General features: G+C 50.7%; 1 protein-coding gene across 8 annotated transcripts in view; it reads right to left on the bottom strand.

The window, feature by feature from the left end:
- LOC134338659 (neural cell adhesion molecule L1-like) overlaps nt 1-18,580 on the bottom strand; it is a 325,827-nt gene that overhangs the window by 88,949 nt on the left and 218,298 nt on the right. For all 8 annotated transcript variants that reach the window (XM_063034658.1, XM_063034661.1, XM_063034664.1 and 5 more), the window contains 4 exons: nt 9,899-10,098; nt 4,032-4,154; nt 3,718-3,888; nt 2,083-2,194 (listed from right to left, as the gene is read on the bottom strand). In XM_063034658.1, the coding sequence (XP_062890728.1) occupies nt 2,083-2,194; nt 3,718-3,888; nt 4,032-4,154; nt 9,899-10,098 (606 nt within the window). The remainder of the gene's footprint in view (nt 1-2,082; nt 2,195-3,717; nt 3,889-4,031; nt 4,155-9,898; nt 10,099-18,580) is intronic.

Raw genomic sequence — 18,580 nt, forward strand, 5'->3', positions numbered from 1 at the left:
CTAATGCCTTATAATCACCAATAGCAGGCATTCCACGCATCCCCCACCGTCTATAGAAAAAACCTAACTCTGACATCCCTCTTCCCCATACTTGCCTCTAATCACCTTAAAATTATGTTCCTTCGTATTTGCCTTTTCTGCCATTGGAAAAGGTCTCTGGCTGTCCGCTTGACCTGTCCTTCTTATGCCTCTTTCAAGTCACCTCGCATCCTCCATTGCTCCAGCCAGAAAAAGCTCCCTTTAAACCCACCCTTTGCCTCCTGCTAGTCAGCCATTGCTTTATCCATGCTAGAATCTTGGGCTTGTAGCTTAAGCAGCCTCATGTTTGGCACCTTGTCAAAGGTCTTCTGAAAATCCACCAATTCTCCTTCGTCTATCCTGCTTGTTATTTCTTCAAGGAATTCCAACAGGTTTGTCAGGCAAGATTTTCCCTTGAGGAAACCGTGTTGGCTATGACCTATTTTATCAAGTGCCTCCAAGTACCCCAAAACCACATCCTTAAAAATCAATTCCAACATCTTCCCAGCCACTGAGGTCAGACTAACTGGCCTATAGTTTCCTTTCTTCTGCCTCTCTCACTTCTTGAAAAATGAAGTGACATTTGCAATTTTCCAGTCTTCCAGAACCATTCCAGAATCTAGTGATTCTTGAAATATCATTACTAGTGCCTCCATCATCTCTTCAGCCACCTCTTTGAGAACCATGGAGTGTACACCATCTAGTCCAGGTGACTTATCTACCTTCAGAACTTTCAGTTTCCCAAGATCCTTCTCCCTAGTAGTGGTAACTTCACACACTTCATGACACTTGACACTCAGAATTTCTACCATACAGCTAATGTCTTACACAGTGAATGACAGACATGCTCTCTAATCCAGGCAACATCTTGGTAAATCTCCTCTGAAGCTGGGAGAACAAACACCAGTACTCATCAATGGGCCGGCAGTGGAAGGGGTGAGCAGCTTCAAGCTCTGGGGTGTCAACATCCCAACGGATCTATCCTGAGCCCAACAAAGTGCTTTGTTAGAATTTTGAGATCTATTATGTCACTAAGTAGTCTGTAAATTTTCTACTGGCTGCAGCCTCTTATGATCCGCACAGGATCACAAGAGGTTGCAGAAGGTGTAGATGCAGTCAATTCCATCACGAGCACAACCCCTCCAACTACCGAAGTACATTGTCAAGAAGGCAGCATCATTAAGGACCCTCACCATCAGGGTACATACCTCCTCTTGTTACTAACATTGCGGTGTACAGGAGTCTGAAGTCCCACACTCAATGTTTTAGGACCAGCTTCTTCACCTCTAATATCAGCTTTCTGAATGGTTCATCAACCCATGAACACCACCTCTTTATTCCTTTTTGTTTGCACGAATTACTTCAGGTTTATTGTAATTTTTATTCATTTGCACTGTGTTGCTGCTGAAAATCACCGAATTTCTCCTCAAGTGAGTCAGTATATAAACCTGATTCTGAATCACTGTTTGCTCTCACATTACGGAGACCTGAACTCCAATATTCGTGAACTGCCAGTTTTCATCTGCAGATTTCCCTGATCGCCATAAATCACAACAACGACAGCTACCTCCTGGTGATTCCAGTGATGTGGCAAATTGTCCCGGGCAGCGTTCTAAGGACATTACCCCAGGGTCTGAGTTAAAGTATCGTCAGAGGAAAGAACTGGTTCAAAGAAAAAGGTTTCCTATGATATGATGTGACCCATCCTATTCCACCCTCCTCCCTGTCCTTCTCTTTGCCCATTCCCAATTCAGCTCTCTCGCAACCACCACCACGCCACCCAAATCACTCTACCGTTCCACAGGCCTGGCCCCGGGCCCCGGGATACTCACAGCCCCTCTGCAAAGCATCACTCTTTCCTCACTTGGACCAGCTCCCCACTCTCCCTGTCTCAGAGCCGCCTGGGCCCTGGCCACTGCCACTGAGATCGTCACAGCCCTTTGCGAACACCACTCCTGTCCCACCCCGCATCCAACTCCCTCACTTGTCACCCGGACGAACCGCCCACCCTTCCCTGCCCTGGCGCTCTGCCCCGACCCTGGACACCGCCAGCAAGATACTCACAGCCCCTCTGCGAAGCACTCCAGGTACAGAGGGCGCCCTCGGAGAGCCAGCCGGGAGCTGCTGGAACCTCTGGGATGCAGCAGCCGTGGCTTCCGCAGCTTCACCGAGTTTGCTGCAGGAGAACAAAGGCTGTCGGTGAGAGGCAGCGAGCGGGGAGCGGAGGTGTGGATGAGGGGATGGAGCGAGTGAGGGGGAGAGGGTGGCAAAGGGAGGAGGGGGGAGGGGTGCGGGGAAGGTGTGATTAGTGAGTGGCCAGTGGGTGCAGGCATGAGTGGAGCAAGTGAGCGGGAAGAAAGGAGGGGCAGGAAAGCAAGGGGAGGTGGGGGATTGAGGGGGGAAGAGGGAGGGGTGAATGAGCAAGGGAGGAGTCGCGAGGCGGAGGGAGTGAGGGCTGAGGGAGGATGCAAGCATGGCAGAGGAAGGGAGCGAGAAGTGGATTGAACAAGGGAGAGGGGGATGGGGAGTGAGGGATTTGGGGGGATCGAGGCAGCAGAGGGAAGAAGGGAACAAGGGGGCAGGAGGCATGAGCAAGGGGAAGGGGCAGGCGAGAGAGCGGAGAGTGTAGGGACAGTGGGAGGAACAGCAGAGGGTGGAAAGGAGACGGGGGGGGGGCAACCTCTCAGTACCTCACACAAGAGATTCTGCTGAGGCTGGTAATTCAGAGGAACACACACAAAAGAGCGCCACAGTAATGTAGCAGTTTGCATGACACTATTACAGCTCTGGGTATCGGAGTTCAGAGCTCTTTAAGGAGTTCCTCCCCATGGAATGCTTGGGTTTACTCTGGGTTCTTCAGTTTCCTCCCACAGTCCAAAGACATACCGGTTAGTAGGTTAATCGGTAATTGTAAATTGTCCCGTGATTAGGGTTAGGTTAAGGTTAAATTGGGGTTGGCGGGGGTCTGGGGTGGCGTGGCTCTAAGGGCCGTGAGGGCCTATTCCACACTGCATCTGTAAATGAATAAAACACTGCATGAACACATTAGTTTAGGCAGCATCTCTGGAGAACGAACAGTTGACGTATCAGGCTGAGACTGTTCATCAGGGTTTCAGCTTGAAATGTCGACAGGTCGTGACCCTCAAAAGATGCTGCCTGACCTATCGAGTTCCTCCAAGCGTTGTGTGTGTGTGTGTGTGTGTAGTAGAGATTGTCTCGGTCGCTCCGTCTGCCATGCTGCACGGACGCAGGCTAGACAGCAGGGGGAGACAGACACATGGAACCCACAGCAGTTCTCTCGTCCTCACCGTTCACCAGATGCTGAGACTGCTTAACGACAGGAGAGGTGTTGTGGCTGAGCGGGAGTGCAAAAACTTGGTCAACAAGGGCATTTTTATAGTGTGGAGACACAAGAGCAACACACACAAAATGCTGGAGGAACTCAGCAGGTCAGGCAGCATCTATGGAGAGGAATAAACATTTTGGTCTGAGACCCTTCACCAGGACTGGAAAGGAAGAGGGCAGAGCCAGAATAGGTAGGGTAAGGAGTATTAGCTGGCAGGTGAAGGAAAAGGTGGGATGAAGAGGAGGTAATCTGATGGGACGGGAGAGTGGACCATGGGAGAAAGGGAGGGAAAAGGAGCACCAGAGAGAAGTGATAGTCTCTACAATAGATCTCATCACAAGAGGGCTACTCACACGTAGTCACTTCAAGCGCAATGGGTTCCTTCTGGATAATGGTGCGTGTTCCTGGGATCTGGGCATAGCAGGTGTAGTCCTCCAGGCTATCACCCACCAGCAGGTTGGAGAAGTACAGGTTCCCATCTAGACCTTGCGATATCCGCTCATTCCGCTTAATGTTGAACATCTCTGCGAGAGACAGTAAAAGTGGGGAGCCCCGTTTAGGGTTCATCCCTGAAGGAGCACACGGAATGAAGACGAGGGCGGGCGGTAGCGTGACCTCAGCATTCTCGGTGGGACGGGATCGGGGGCGATGGGGGAGGGTTACTCACTGCTTGTCATCCAGATGATCATGGAGGACGCCATGCTGGGGGGAGGGTTGCACTGGAGAACCAAGGACTCTCCCTCCTCTTTCCTCAAGTGCTGGACGTTCTCCTTGGGCCACTTAGGGGTACCTGAGAAGTTGCAAAGACAGGGTAAACTTTCATTCCTCCTCTCTGCAGTTTCTTGTGAGGCCATGGGCTGAGCAGTTGTCGCACCAAGCTGCGACACATCCAGACAGGTATGTGAATAGGAAAGGGATGTGTGCCAAAGACAGGTAAATGAGTCCAGTTCAGGTAGGCAGGTGGATTGGTATGGATGAAAACACCACACTACAGCAGAAGAACAGGCCCTTTGGCCCACAATGTTGCGCCATTAAAATAGCGACACTTAATCCCTTCTGCCTGTGTATTATCCACATCCCTTCAGCCTCTGCCGATCTAAGGTCCTCTGAAACACCTCTACTGCATTGGCCTCCACCACCACCAGGCATTCCAGGCACCCACAAGGAAAAAGCTAAAATCGATTCTTCCCTGGATCTCTCAAAGTCCATGGTCTACAACTGCACTCAAACTTCAGTTCTCTACTACGATGGTTCCCACTTATGGAGCTCGCCGACCAGCCATTTTTTGATATGCCAAGGATGCAGACTATGAGAAGACATTCCAAGGCTTTGTGGCCCTGAGGGCAAGCCAATGCTTTGCTGGTGTCACGAGAGAAAATGTAATATTGGGAACAGCGGATCAGCCATCGGGGGATTTGTACCTGGACTGATCTCCCTCTCTCTCACTCATTGGTGGGCTAGAGTTTGTAGAGTCAGAGAACTTGGAAAACTCGGGGGGAGGGGGGAAGTGACACAACAGACTTTAACATCTTTAATCAGCGAGTATTTTTGTTGTCTGGTTAGTCTCCCCTCTTGCTATGAGACACCTCTCTGCCCTCGGGGGAGGGGGGATTGAGAGAGAGAGGGGGAGAGGGAGAGAGAGGGACAGGAAGAGAGATGGAGAGAAGAGGGGGGAGAGAGAGAGAGAGGGGGGGAGAAAGGGAGAGGGAGAGAGGGAGGGGGAGCAAGAGGGGGAGAGAGAGGGGGAGGGGGAGAGAGAGGGGGATGGGGAGCGTGGAGGGGAAGAGAAGGGGAGAGAGGGGGAGGGGGAGAGAGGGGGAGGGAGGGAGACAGGGGGAGGGAGGGAGAGAGGGAGGGGGAGCGAGAGGGGGATGGGGAGGGGAAGAGAGGGGGAGGGGGAGGGGAGTGGGGAGTGGGGAGAGTAGGGAGGTGGAGAGAGAGAGAGTGCAGCTGTGGTATGTCAAATTCTCAGGTGAACAATTAGTTTCTGTTGTATTGCAAATCACGGTCTGGCTTGGGGGCTTTGCTATTGCTTGTTTGGAGGGTGGAGGGTGCTGATGCTTTTTGCTGAAGTAAGTAGGGGAAGCAGGTCAGTGCTTTGCTGCTGCTTGTGCGTGGGAGGGGCAAGTAGGGGGCTTTGGGGTTCAACGTTTTTACTGTCACTCAATCTTTAGGGCATTCTGTTTTCGTGGATGTCTGTGAAGAACAAGAATTTCAGGTTGTATATTGTGTACGTTCTGATATTCAATAGAACTATCGACATTAATCCAGCTTCCTCACACCATCCCTCAGTAACCCCTCTCCCCCTGTATCGTGTGACTGACTGTATCCCCACTGACGTTAACCCACCTCCTTCACACTGTCCCTCAGTGACCCCTCACCCCTCACCCCCAGTGCCACTGACTGTATCCCCACTGACGTTAATCCGCCACCATCATACCGTCCCTCAGTGACCCCTCACCCCCCGTGCCCTGCGCCACTGACTGTATCCCCACTGACGTTAATCCACCTCCCTCACACCGTCCCTCAGTGACCCCTCACCCCCAGTGCCCTGCGTCACTGACTGTATCCCCACTGACGTTAATCCACCTCCCTCACACCGTCCCTCAGTGACCTCTCACCCCCAGTGCCCTGCGCCACTGACTGTATCCCCACTGTCGTTAATCCACCTTCCTCACACCGTCCCTCAGTGACCCCTCACCCCCAGTGCCCTGCGTCACTGACTGTATCCCCACTGACGTTAATCCACCTCCCTCACACCATCCCTCAGTGACCCCTCACCCCCAGTGCCCTGCGTCACTGACTGTATCCCCACTGACGTTAATCCACCTCCCTCAGTGACCCCTCACCCCCAGTGCCCTGCGCCACTGACTGTATCCCCACTGTCGTTAATCCACCTCCCTCACACCGTCCCTCAGTGACCCCTCACCCCCAGTGCCCTGCGTCACTGACTGTATCCCCACTGACGTTAATCCATCTCCCTCACACCATCCCTCAGTGACCCCTCACCCCCAGTGCCCTGCGTCACTGACTGTATCCCCACTGACGTTAATCCACCTCCCTCACACCGTCCCTCAGTGACCCCTCACCCCCATCGCCCTGCGTCACTGACTGTATCTCCACTGACGTTAATCCACCTCCCTCACACTGTCCCTCAGTATCCCCTCACCCCCAGTGCCCTGTGTCACTGACTGTATCCCCACTGTGTTAATCCACCTCCCTCACCCCCAGTGCCCTGCGTCACTGACTGTATCCCCACTGTGTTAATCCACCTCCCTCACCCCCAGTGCCCTGCGTCACTGACTGTATCCCACTAACATTAATCCACCTCCCTCACACTGTCCCTCAGTGACCCCTCACCCCCAGTGCTCTGCGTCACTGACTGTATCCCCACTGACGTTAATCCACCTCCCTCACACTGTCCCTCAGTAACCCCATGCCACCAGTGCCTTGACTACAATCAGTGAACCTGCCAAACACCAATGTACAGAGTCACCTGGGCCCCATAATCATTCCTTCATGCACATATTTTACCAAAATCATGTCCTATATGTATTTTTTATTTAAAGAATCCCAATTGCTCTCCAAAAAAGAATTGCTTTCCAGAGAATTTTATCAGCAGCACAATTCCAATTTAAACCGTCATCTGAATTCCCTGAAGGACCATGTGAAGTAACGAGGAAGAGAAAGCTGTTGTTCAACAACATTAAATGTGTCTCTCACAGCAGGACTCCATCCATGTTATTTTTTACACGCAGAGGGTATTAATGAATAACAAACTCTGTACGATGCAGCCATTGCCCTGGGAATGTGTGTTGGGACTGTGAGGAGAAAGCTTCACCCAGTGCTCATCTGTGCCCTGTGAGTGCATGATGCAACAGTGTAAAGGCAGCTTCATTCCTTGTTTGACCCCGGGTATCTAAGATGGGACAGTGAGGAGGGAGCTTCACTCTGCGTCTGACCCCGGGAGTGTGTGATGGGACGGTGTGGAGGGAGTTTCACTCTGTGTCTGACCCTGGGAGGGTATGATGGGATGGTGTGGAGGGAGCTTCACTCTGTGCCTGATCCCGGGAGTGTGTGATGGGACGGTGTGGAGGGAGCTTCACTCTGTGTCTGACCCTGGGAGTGTGTGATGGGACGGTGTGGAGGGAGTTTCACTCTGTGTCTGACCCCGGGAGTGTGTGATGGGACGGTGTGGAGGGAGCTTCACTCTGTGTCTGACCCCGGGAGTGTGTGATGGGATGGTGTGGAGGGAGCTTCACTCTGTGTCTGACCCCGGCAGTGTGTGATGGGACGGTGCGGAGGGAGTTTCACTCTGTCTGACCCCGGGAGTGTGTGATGGGACGGTGTGGAGGGAGCTTCACTCTGTGTCTGACCCCGGGAGTGTGCGATGGGACGGTGTGGAGGGAGTTTCACTCTGTGTCTGACCCCGGGAGTGTGTGATGGGACGGTGTGGAGGGAGCTTCACTCTGTGTCTGACCCCGGGAGTGTGTGATGGGATGGTGTGGAGGGAGCTTCACTCTGTGTCTGACCCCGGCAGTGTGTGATGGGACGGTGCGGAGGGAGTTTCACTCTGTCTGACCCCGGGAGTGTGTGATGGGACGGTGTGGAGGGAGCTTCACTCTGTGTCTGACCCCGGGAGTGTGCGATGGGACGGTGTGGAGGGAGCTTCACTCTGTGTCTGACCCCGGGAGTGTGCGATGGGACGGTGTGGAGGGAGATTCACTCTGTGTCTGACCCTGGGAGTGTGTGATGGGAGATTCACTCTGTGTCTGACCCCGGGAGTGTGTGATGGGACGGTGTGGAGGGAGTTTCACTCTGTGTCTGACCCTGGGAGTGTGTGGAGGGAGATTTACTCTGTGTCTGACCCCGGGAGTGTGTGATGGGACGGTGTGGAGGGAGTTTCACTCTGTGTCTGACCCCGGGAGTGTGCGATGGGACGGTGTGGAGGGAGCTTCACTCTGTGTCTGACCCCGGGAGTGTGCGATGGGACGGTGTGGAGGGAGCTTCACTCTGTGTCTGACCCCGGGAGTGTGCGATGGGACGGTGTGGAGGGAGATTCACTCTGTGTCTGACCCTGGGAGTGTGTGATGGGAGCTTCACTCTGTGTCTGACCCCGGGAGTGTGTGATGGGACGGTGTGGAGGGAGTTTCACTCTGTGTCTGACCCTGGGAGTGTGTGATGGGACGGTGTGGAGGGAGTTTCAATCTGTGTCTGACCCTGGGAGTGTGTGATGGGACGGTGTGGAGGGAGATTCACTCTGTGTCTGACCCTGGGAGTGTGTGATGGGAGATTCACTCTGTGTCTGACCCTGGGAGTGTGTGATGGGACGGTGTGGAGGGAGATTCACTCTGTGCCTGATCCCGGGAGTGTGTGATGGGACGGTGTGGAGGGAGTTTCACTCTGTGTCTGACCCTGGGAGTGTGTGATGGGACGGTGTGGAGGGAGATTCACTCTGTGTCTGACCCTGGGAGTGTGTGGAGGGAGTTTCACTCTGTGTCTGACCCTGGGAGTGTGTGATGGGACGGTGTGGAGGGAGTTTCATTCTGTGTCTGACCCTGGGAGTGTGTGATGGGACGGTGTGGAGGGAGATTCACTCTGTGTCTGACCCTGGGAGTGTGTGGAGGGAGTTTCACTCTGTGTCTGACCCCGGGAGTGTGTGATGGGACAGTGTGGAGGGAGTTTCACTCTGTGTCTGATCCCGGGAGTGTGTGATGGGACGGTGTGGAGGGAGCTTCACTCTTTGTCTGACCCTGGGAGTGTGTGATGGGACGGTGTGGAGGGAGCTTCACTCTGTGTCAGACCCTGGTAGTGTGTGATGGGAGATTCACTCTGTGTCTGACCCTGGGAGTGTGTGATGGGAGATTCACTCTGTGTCTGACCCTGGGAGTGTGTGATGGGACGGTGTGGAGGGAGTTTCACTCTGTGTCTGACCCTGGGAGTGTGTGATGGGACGGTGTGGAGGGAGTTTCACTCTGTGTCTGACCCTGGGAGTGTGTGATGGGAGATTCACTCTGTGTCTGACCCTGGGAGTGTGTGATGGGACGGTGTGGAGGGGGTTTCACTCTGTGTCTGACCCTGGGAGTGTCTGATGGGACGGTGTGGAGGGAGATTCACTCTGTGTCTGACCCCGGGAGTCTGTGATGGGACGGTGTGGAGGGAGATTCACTCTGTGTCTGACCCTGGGAGTGTGTGGAGGGAGATTCACTGTGTGTCTGACCCTGGGGGAGCGTGATGGGACGGTGTGGAGGGAGATTCACTCTGTGTCTGACCCCGGGAGTGTGTGATGGGACGGTGTGGAGGGAGTTTCACTCTGTGTCTGACCCCAGGAGTGTGTGATGGGACGGTGTGGAGGGAGATTCACTCTGTGTCTGACCCCGGGAGTGTGTGATGGGACGGTGTGGAGGGAGCTTCACTCTGTGTCTGACCCCGGCAGTGTGTGATGGAACGGTGTGGAGGGAGTTTCACTCTGTGTCTGACCCTGGGGGAGCGTGATGGGACGGTGTGGAGGGAGTGGTGAAAGGATGGACTCACTCTCTGTTTTGAGGTTGACTTTGGAGGAGATCGCGGTGCCACCGTTGTTGCTGATGTAGCAGCGGTACGTCCCCTGATAGCCCCTGAAGGACACGCCGTTGTTGGAGGTGGCAATCACCATGGTGCCCGATGTCTTGTTCATCGTCACGCGAGGATCCAGTGACGGGTCGAAAAACGTCCCATCCTTCGTCCAACGGAACCTGGAAAGGAAGCATTAGCAACATGACACCACTGTGGGTGTGAGCTCTGTGTAAACAGTGACAACAGTATTGTCCGGTTATTGGAACATTCCCCTTAAAATAAGGGCTTAAATCTGTTATCATAGCTTTGTGAGGAGCAGGTTGTGCCTCAAGAACCTGACTCAATTCTTCCAGGATGTGACAAAGCACACTGATGATGGCAGAGCAATGGATGTGGTATATATAGGTGGGTTAGTAAGTTTGCAGATGACACAAAGGTTGGTGTTGTCAGAGAGAGTGTGGAGGGTTCCTGTAGGTTGTGGTGGAACATTGATAGGATGTAGAGCTGGGCTGAAAAATGTCAGATGGAGTTTTACCCAGAAAAATGTGAAGTGATTCATTTTGCAAGGTCGAATTTGATGGCAGCATACAGGGTTAATGGCAGGACTCTTGGCAGTGTGGGGGAACAGATCTATCTTGCGTTTCACATCCACAGACCCCTCAAACTTGTCACACGAGTTGATAGCGTGGTTAATAAGGTGCATGGTGTGTTGGCCTTCAATCCTTAGGGGACTGAGTTAATGTTGCAGATCTATAAAATCTGAGTTTGACCACACTTAAAGTATTGTGTTCAGTTCCGGTCACCTCATTATAGGAAGGATGTGGAAGCTTTAGAGGGGGCACAGAGGAGATTTGCCAGGCCGCTACCTAGACAAGACAGCATGTCTTATGAGGATAGACTGAGCAAGCTAAAGCTTTTCTCTTTCGAGTGAATGAGAATAAGAGGTGACTTGATAGAGGTTTTTTTATTTCCCCTATACTTTCCTCCAATCACCTCAAAATTATGTCCCCTCAAATTAAGCCATTTCTGCCCTGGAAAAATATCTCAGGCTGTCGTGTCGATCTATGCCTCTTTGTTATCTTGTACAGCTAAGGTACTCAGTTGTTGAGGTGGATAATGCAGGTACTCAATAGTTAAGGGAACAATGCAGGAACAAATAGTAATATAGCTGCAGAAAGTTTGCTAATTTTTAAATGAAGTGTTTCTGCCTCATGCCAGCCTCCTCCCATCTCATCTCTATCTCTTGCCATCACCATTACAGTCTCTCCTCCCTCTCCCCATCGCTTACACATACGCTTGCCCTACCTTCCCTTAGACTGTCTCTGCCGATGACCTCGATTACTCCCCATGGGAATGACTCCTACTCAGAATGCCGTATGCCCGAGGTCACCTGCCTGCCTTACACTGGTGACCTTTGAGTGAGCTGCCCTCGAAATGTGGGGACTGGTCAATACCTCAAGAGAACAGGCAGAAGTGCAGCAAATCAATCTCGAGGAATGACAAATATATCACTTGGAACCTTAAACGAACAGATGAGCACATTGTAAACGCTGGATGCCGGGGGAGGTCCTCAGAGATTTCCGGGGTCGTGCACAGCAGTCATTGAAATGTCACAGATCGGGGCAGATAATAATGAGAGAGGTTAATGAAATGCCAGCTCTTGCATCCACAGTGTAAGGTGGGTGAGGTTAAGTGAGAGCAATACGAAGCCCCCGTTAGCAGCTTTGGGCTCCACACACTACAGGATATGGACAGGACTTGGAGGGAGTGCAGCATAGGTTAACAGACTAGCAGGGGCAGCGTGGTAGCGTAGAGGATAACGTAATGCACATTAAAGTAATCACCAAAGTTTGATTCCTGCTGCTGCTGTAAGGAGTTTGCACGTTCTCCCCGTGACTGTTCTGGTTTCCTCCCACATGCATGGGTTAGGGTTAGTGAGTTGTAGACATTCTATGTTGGTGTCCCTCCACGAGCACCACAACCTTGTCATAGGGTTCGGAGGCTTACGAGCCCCAATGACCCAAAGAGCTATGTTATGCTTTGGCTCTTGGTAGGGCCACCCATGCGAAACAGGTCAAAGGGTAGAGGTCAGACTAACACTGTCCCACTGGTCCGCCAGGTTCAGGGGTTCAGCTCATGGCTAACAACCTGACTGGTAAGACAAAACTGTTAAGGAAACAGCAATGAAGCTTCCTTCTGCATCTGAGTGCAATGGTGTTCCTGAGTATCCACCCAGGACATGCACGACAGACAGTAGTGGAAGCTATTGACACGATGAAGGAAGCCTTGAATGCTGTCAGAGATGGAGAACCTTCATTGCTGCCCTAAATGCCAGTGGTGCAATGGGCAGAAAGTACGTACGTTGGGGCCAGAAGTGTGACGACACTTGCAGGCTGCCGCCAGCATAATCCTCGCAGATTTCATTTGATGCAAACAACATATTTCACTATATATTTTGAAGAATGTGACAAATACTGTATCCTGGATGCCCAAAGGTTAAATTAGTTAAATTCACAAAAAAGGGCTCATTCCCAGGAATTCAAAGTTCGAAGTAGATTTATTATCAAATAATGTATACTATATACAACCTTGAGATTCATCTCATTACCAAGCAGGCACAAAAACAAAGAAACCCAATAGAACCCATTTTAAAAATTACTGTCAATGTGCAGAAAAAAAAACAAATTGTGCAAACGATAAAAGCAAGCAAACATCATTCAGAACTGAAGGTCACGAAAGTGAGTTCATAGCCACGAAGCCAGTCATCACTGCAGCTGATCCAGGAGTCCGTTAATTGCAGATCACAGTCTCAGTTCAGCAGAGAGACAAGTCAACCTCACGAGCTGAACACGGGCTCGTTCCTCTCCTCGGACCCTGACCTTTTCAATCTGGCTCCGCCTTGGACCAATCTTTGGTCATTCTACGCACTTGGATCCAGGCCCTGCCACCTCGATATGCTCTCAGCTCTGAACTAAAAGGGATGACGGACTACAGGGGTATAAATACCACCAGACTAGACATGTCCAGGCATCATCTCTGATGAAGGTGGCAGAGTTTACCATTGAAATGCCCGTTATAATCAATACTATACCCGACTGGAAGCTCGAGAAGAGTTTATTCGTCATATACGCCAGGAAAGCACTAGGTCCTTTTTCAGGGGTGATTTGATTAAGGAAAAGACTAACAACCTTTTAAAGATTAGCTTTATCTGTCACATGTACATTGAAACATAAAGTGAAATACATCATTGACACCAAATCAGATCAGTGAGGATCAGCAGCCTGCGCATGTCACCATGCTTCCGGCACAAACACAGCATGCCCGCAAATCACGAACCCCTAACTCGTACCTCTTTGGAATGTGAGGGGGAACCGGAGCACCTGTATGAACCCCACATGGTCACAGAGCAGCTGTATGAACCCCACATGGTCACGGAGCAGCTGTATGAGCCCCACATGGTCACAGAGCAGCTGTATGAACCCCACATGGTCACAGAGCAGCTGTATGAACCCCACATGGTCACAGAGCAGCTGAATGAACCCCACATGGTCACGGAGCAGCTGTATGAGCCCCACATGGTCACAGAGCAGCTGTATGAACCCCACATGGTCACAGAGCAGCTGTATGAACCCCACATGGTCACGGAGCACCTGTATGAACCCCACATGGTCACGGAGCACCTGTATGAACCCCACATGGTCACGGAGCAGCTGTATGAACCCCACATGGTCACAGAGCAGCTGTATGAATCCCACATGGTCACAGAGCAGCTGTATGAACCCCACATGGTCACGGAGCACCTGTATGAACCCCACATGGTCACGGAGCACCTGTATGAACCCCACATGGTCACGGAGCAGCTGTATGAACCCCACATGGTCACAGAGCACCTGTATGAACCCCACATGGTCACGGAGCACCTGTATGAGCCCCACATGGAAACGGAGCACCTGTATGAACCCCACATGGTCACGGAGCACCTGTATGAGCCCCACATGGAAACGGAGCACCTGTATGAACCCCACATGATCACGGAGCACCTGTATGAACCCCACATGGTCACAGAGCACCTGTATGAACCCCACATGGTCACAGAGCACCTGTATGAACCCCACATGGTCACGGAGCACCTGTATGAACCCCACATGGTCACGGAGCAGCTGTATGAACCCCACATGGTCACGGAGCAGCTGTATGAACCCCACATGGTCACGGAGCACCTGTATGAACCCCACATGGTCACGGAGCAGCTGTATGAACCCCACATGGTCACAGAGCAGCTGTATGAACCCCGCATGGTCACGGAGCACCTGTATGAACCCCACATGATCACGGAGCACCTGTATGAACCCCACATGGTCACGGAGCAGCTGTATGAGCCCCACATGGTCACAGAGCACCTGTATGAACCCCACATGGTCACATGGAGGATGTACAAACTCCTTACAGACAGCAGTGGATATCGGACCCCGATCTTACAGCTGGTGCTAGAACTACCTTCGCTGGCTGAAGTTTGGGATTAGGGAACAGAGTCTAAAGAAAACTTCAACCCAGGCTTTCAGGAGAATCACCTGTACAGGGTGAAGGAGGGAGAGTTGGCATTAAGCGTGATGTCTTTAAATTTTATTTAGTCATACTGTATATCAGCTTAACAGGCCCTTCTGGCCTAACAAGCCCACGTATCCAGTTATACCCATATAACTAATTAACCTACTAACTTGTATGGCTTTGGGATGTCGTAGCAAATGACCAACATGGTTTGAGGATGCGCTGGGGGCAGCCTGCAAGAATCGCCATGCTTCCGGCATCAACATAATCCAGAGCCCCCTGAGGAAACCAGATGGTTAAGGGGAGAATATACAAACCCCTTACAGGCAGTGGCAGAACTGAAACTGGGCTACCGCTACGTCACCATGCACCCCAAAAGTCACCAAGAGGTAATATGGAACATGAAGGATAAGATTCAAGATTCAAATTTATTTATCACGTGCACATTAAAACAGTGAAATGTGTCGTTTGCGTTCACGACCAAGACACCCGAGGGTGTGCTGGGGGCAGTCGGCAGGTGCTGCTGCACATTCTGGTGCCGACATAACGTGTTGACAGTGCTCAACAGCACGGCAAGCCCCGTTCCTTCCTCCCGCACAAGCACGAGCACAGTCCCCCAACCTCAGGACAAGGCAGGAGGAACAGGCAAAGACAGGCCACAAAGCAATTATGAATGGCAGGGCAGGTCTGAGAGGCTGAGTGGCCTCCCTCTGCGACTGGTGATGTGTTCCAGATGGAAGTTTCAGTCCGAGCGCACCCTCGGCCAATGTCGCACGTCTTCTTCATTTCACTCCCAGCACCGCAGGTTTAAATGGCCCCATCTCACAGGCAGAGTTCTTCAGCACCTGATAACAGAATGCGCGGCACACAACAGACACAGTTCCGTACCCATGTGTCACAACCCTTGGCCTATCCCTTGAGATATTAACACTATCACTTGGTCAGATTGACCTTTGATGGTTTCTTATTCCAGATTTCTTCAAGCATCTGCCTCAATCACATTCTTATTTACCAACGTGTGAGCGCGCAAACACCTCCGTGGATGACCTGTGGATTCGTGTACTCACTAGGGCCTTTGAGCCTGCCAAACCATCCAAATGAACATGGCTTGTTTATTTGTTTTGTCTGTTTGCTTATTTATTTCTTGAGCTAACGTGCAGAATAGGCACTTCAGGTCCTTCGAACCACGTCGCCCAGCAACCCCAGATTTAACCCGAACCTAATCATGGGGCAATTTACAATGATCATTTAACCTTTGGACTGTGGGAGGAAACCAGAGCACCCGGAGGAAACCCGTATGGCCAAGGGGAGAACGTACAATCTCCTTACAGGTAGCAGTGGGGATTGAATCTGGATCACCTGTACTGCAAAGCGTTTTGCTCACCACTACACTTAAAGCTGATACAGACATCATCGAAAAGTGGGTGGCTTGGTAGTGTAGCAGTCAGCGCGATCACTTTACAACCCCAGCGATCACCTAGGGGTTCAATTCTTGCCTCCCTCTGTAGGAAGTTTCTACACTCTCCCTGTGACTGTTACAGTTTCCTCTGGGTGCTCCAGTTTCCTCCCACATTTCAAAGACGTGCATAGAACATAGAACAGTATAGTACAGGCCCCTCAGCCCACAATGCTGTGCTAACCTTTTAACCCATTCTAAGATTAACTTAACCTTTCCATTCTATATGGTCCTCCATTTTTCTATCATCCACGTGCCTATCTATGAGTTTCTTAAATGTCCAAATCAATCTACCTCTGCACCACCCTTCACAGCGTGTCCCACGCACCCAACTCTCTCTATGTAAAGCTTACCTCAGAAATTCCTGCCTATGCTTTCCACCAATCACTTTAAAATTGTGCCTCCTTGTAGAAGCCATTTCCGCTCTGTGGATGTACGGTTGGGTTTAGTGAGTTGCGGGCGTGCCGTATTGGCACTGGAAGTGTGGCAACATTTGCAGAACAATCCTTGGAGGCTGTGTTGATTACTGACACAAGACAATGCCATCCACTGTATGTTTTGATGTTTCAAAGTGCACATGACAAATAGATGTAACCGGGCGACCATCGGATCTTATTCAGTATTGTTAAAAGTGTACTTGGGCATCCATCCGGGTAATGCCAGAATAGTTGTCTGTACCTTTAAGGGAGATGGTAATGTCATTACGCACGCACGGGATAGTGGAAAGACCATTTTTGTTTTCTGCTGAAGACGCTGTTGGGGTGTTGGAATCTGGTTCCTCCCAGAGTGTGCTGGACATGGTGAGGAAAGATTTTCACAAGTAAAGGCATCGACGCTGGATCGCGTGGCTTATGTAAAGTTCCTCACCATCCAAGTAGAATTGCCACTACCATATTAGTATCGTATTAGTTCTGGTATTTTTTATACTGCATACGCAATTCTGTCCATACACAAGGATGTGGATCGGAAGCTAAACTGAGATTGTAATGGAAAGAACTGGTTGTTAATTCATTCGTTCTGTTTCGCGACCCTTTTCTGGCACTTAAACATCTAAATAGTCATAGTCATAGTGATACTTTATTGATCCCGGGGGAAATCCCGGGGAAAACAGATAATGGAATTAAAACCGGAAAAAGTATTTGTTGTCCTGAGTGTGTACTTTTCCCCAGGTTACATAGAGATAATCTATCTAAAGAAGTATTGAACATGGAGATACAGATTCAGATTTATTCATCATTTGTATATTGAAACATGCAATGAAATGCATTGTTTGCACAACAACCAACACACCTAAGAATGCACTGGGGTCCGGGCGCCAGAGTGTATTCAAGCAACCGAACCCAAAGTTTGAGCAACGATTTATGCGCCAGGCCGAACCAGAAAGTTTGGCCAAATTGAGGTGGTGGGGTCCAGGCCCCAGAGCCTATCAAAGCGACAGAGGCAGGAGACAGGCCGGTTCAGCTTGCTGCTCTGTGAGACTTACTCAGCTCTTCGCTGAACTAAGGGTCTGTGGGCTTCAGTTCAGAATGCTACTTGCTTGTGTTTGTGTTTTTTCTCTGCACATTGGGTCTTTTCATGGTCCTTTTTTAATAGGTTCTTTTGGGTCTATTGTTTTGTGACTGTTCCTTCATCTCCTTGTAAGGACATGAATCTCAAGTTTGTATAAGGTATACATACTTCGATAATAAATACACTTTTAACTTTGAATGTTCTGGAAACAGCCCTAAAGTCTCTCCATCCAGTATATCATCCCCACGATGTTCAGTAGAACAACACAAGCAACATGAACAACAACAGCAGCAACAGAACAAGTCCCTTTCCCACATTCACACACACACACACACACACACACAGACAGGTCTCCAACTCCAGGACAGGGCATCACTGGGCTTCCAGTGGACTCTCAAGAAATGGGGCCTCCATCCTAACATAACCATCAAACTCCCTCTCATTCTGTGCTCTCTCCACTCCTGGTTAGGAGGCAGAAACTAACTGCCTGATAACACAGATTGTTACATCATCCCTTTTCAGGTAAGTCCGCTGATTTAGTGTAAGTAGCTACATCCATGACTCTGTGGCTAGACACAGCATAAACACCATCTATCAATTTGCTAGATCAGCAGAATCTCAGATGGTGATGAGGAGTGGCTATATTTCATTAGGGGTTTGAGGAGATCTGGTATGTCACCATACACTAGCAAATTTCTACATATGTCTGTGGGTAGCATTCTGACGGGTTGCATCACTGACTGGGGTCGATGCACAGGATCAGAAAAATCTGCAGAGGGTTGTAAACATTTCAAATGTTGAAAGGCATGGACAGAATGGATGTGACAAAGTTGTTTCCCATGATGGGGGAGTCTAGTACGAGAGGGCATGACTTAAGGATTGAAGGGCGCCCATTCAGAACAGTATGCAAAGAAATTTTTTTGTCCAGAGGGTGGTGAATCTATGGAATTTGTTGCCATGGGCGACAGTGGAGGCCAAGTCATTGGGTATATTTAAGGCAGAGATTGATAGGTATCTGAGTAGCCAGGTAATCAAAGGTTATGGTGAGAAGGTGGGGGAGTGGGAATAAATGGGAGAATGGATCAGCTCATGATAAAATGATGGAGCAGACTCGATGGGCCAAATGGCAGACTTCTGCTCCTTCGTCT

This window comes from Mobula hypostoma, chromosome 28 (genome assembly GCF_963921235.1).
Source record: "Mobula hypostoma chromosome 28, sMobHyp1.1, whole genome shotgun sequence".
Lineage (NCBI taxonomy): Eukaryota > Metazoa > Chordata > Chondrichthyes > Myliobatiformes > Myliobatidae > Mobula > Mobula hypostoma.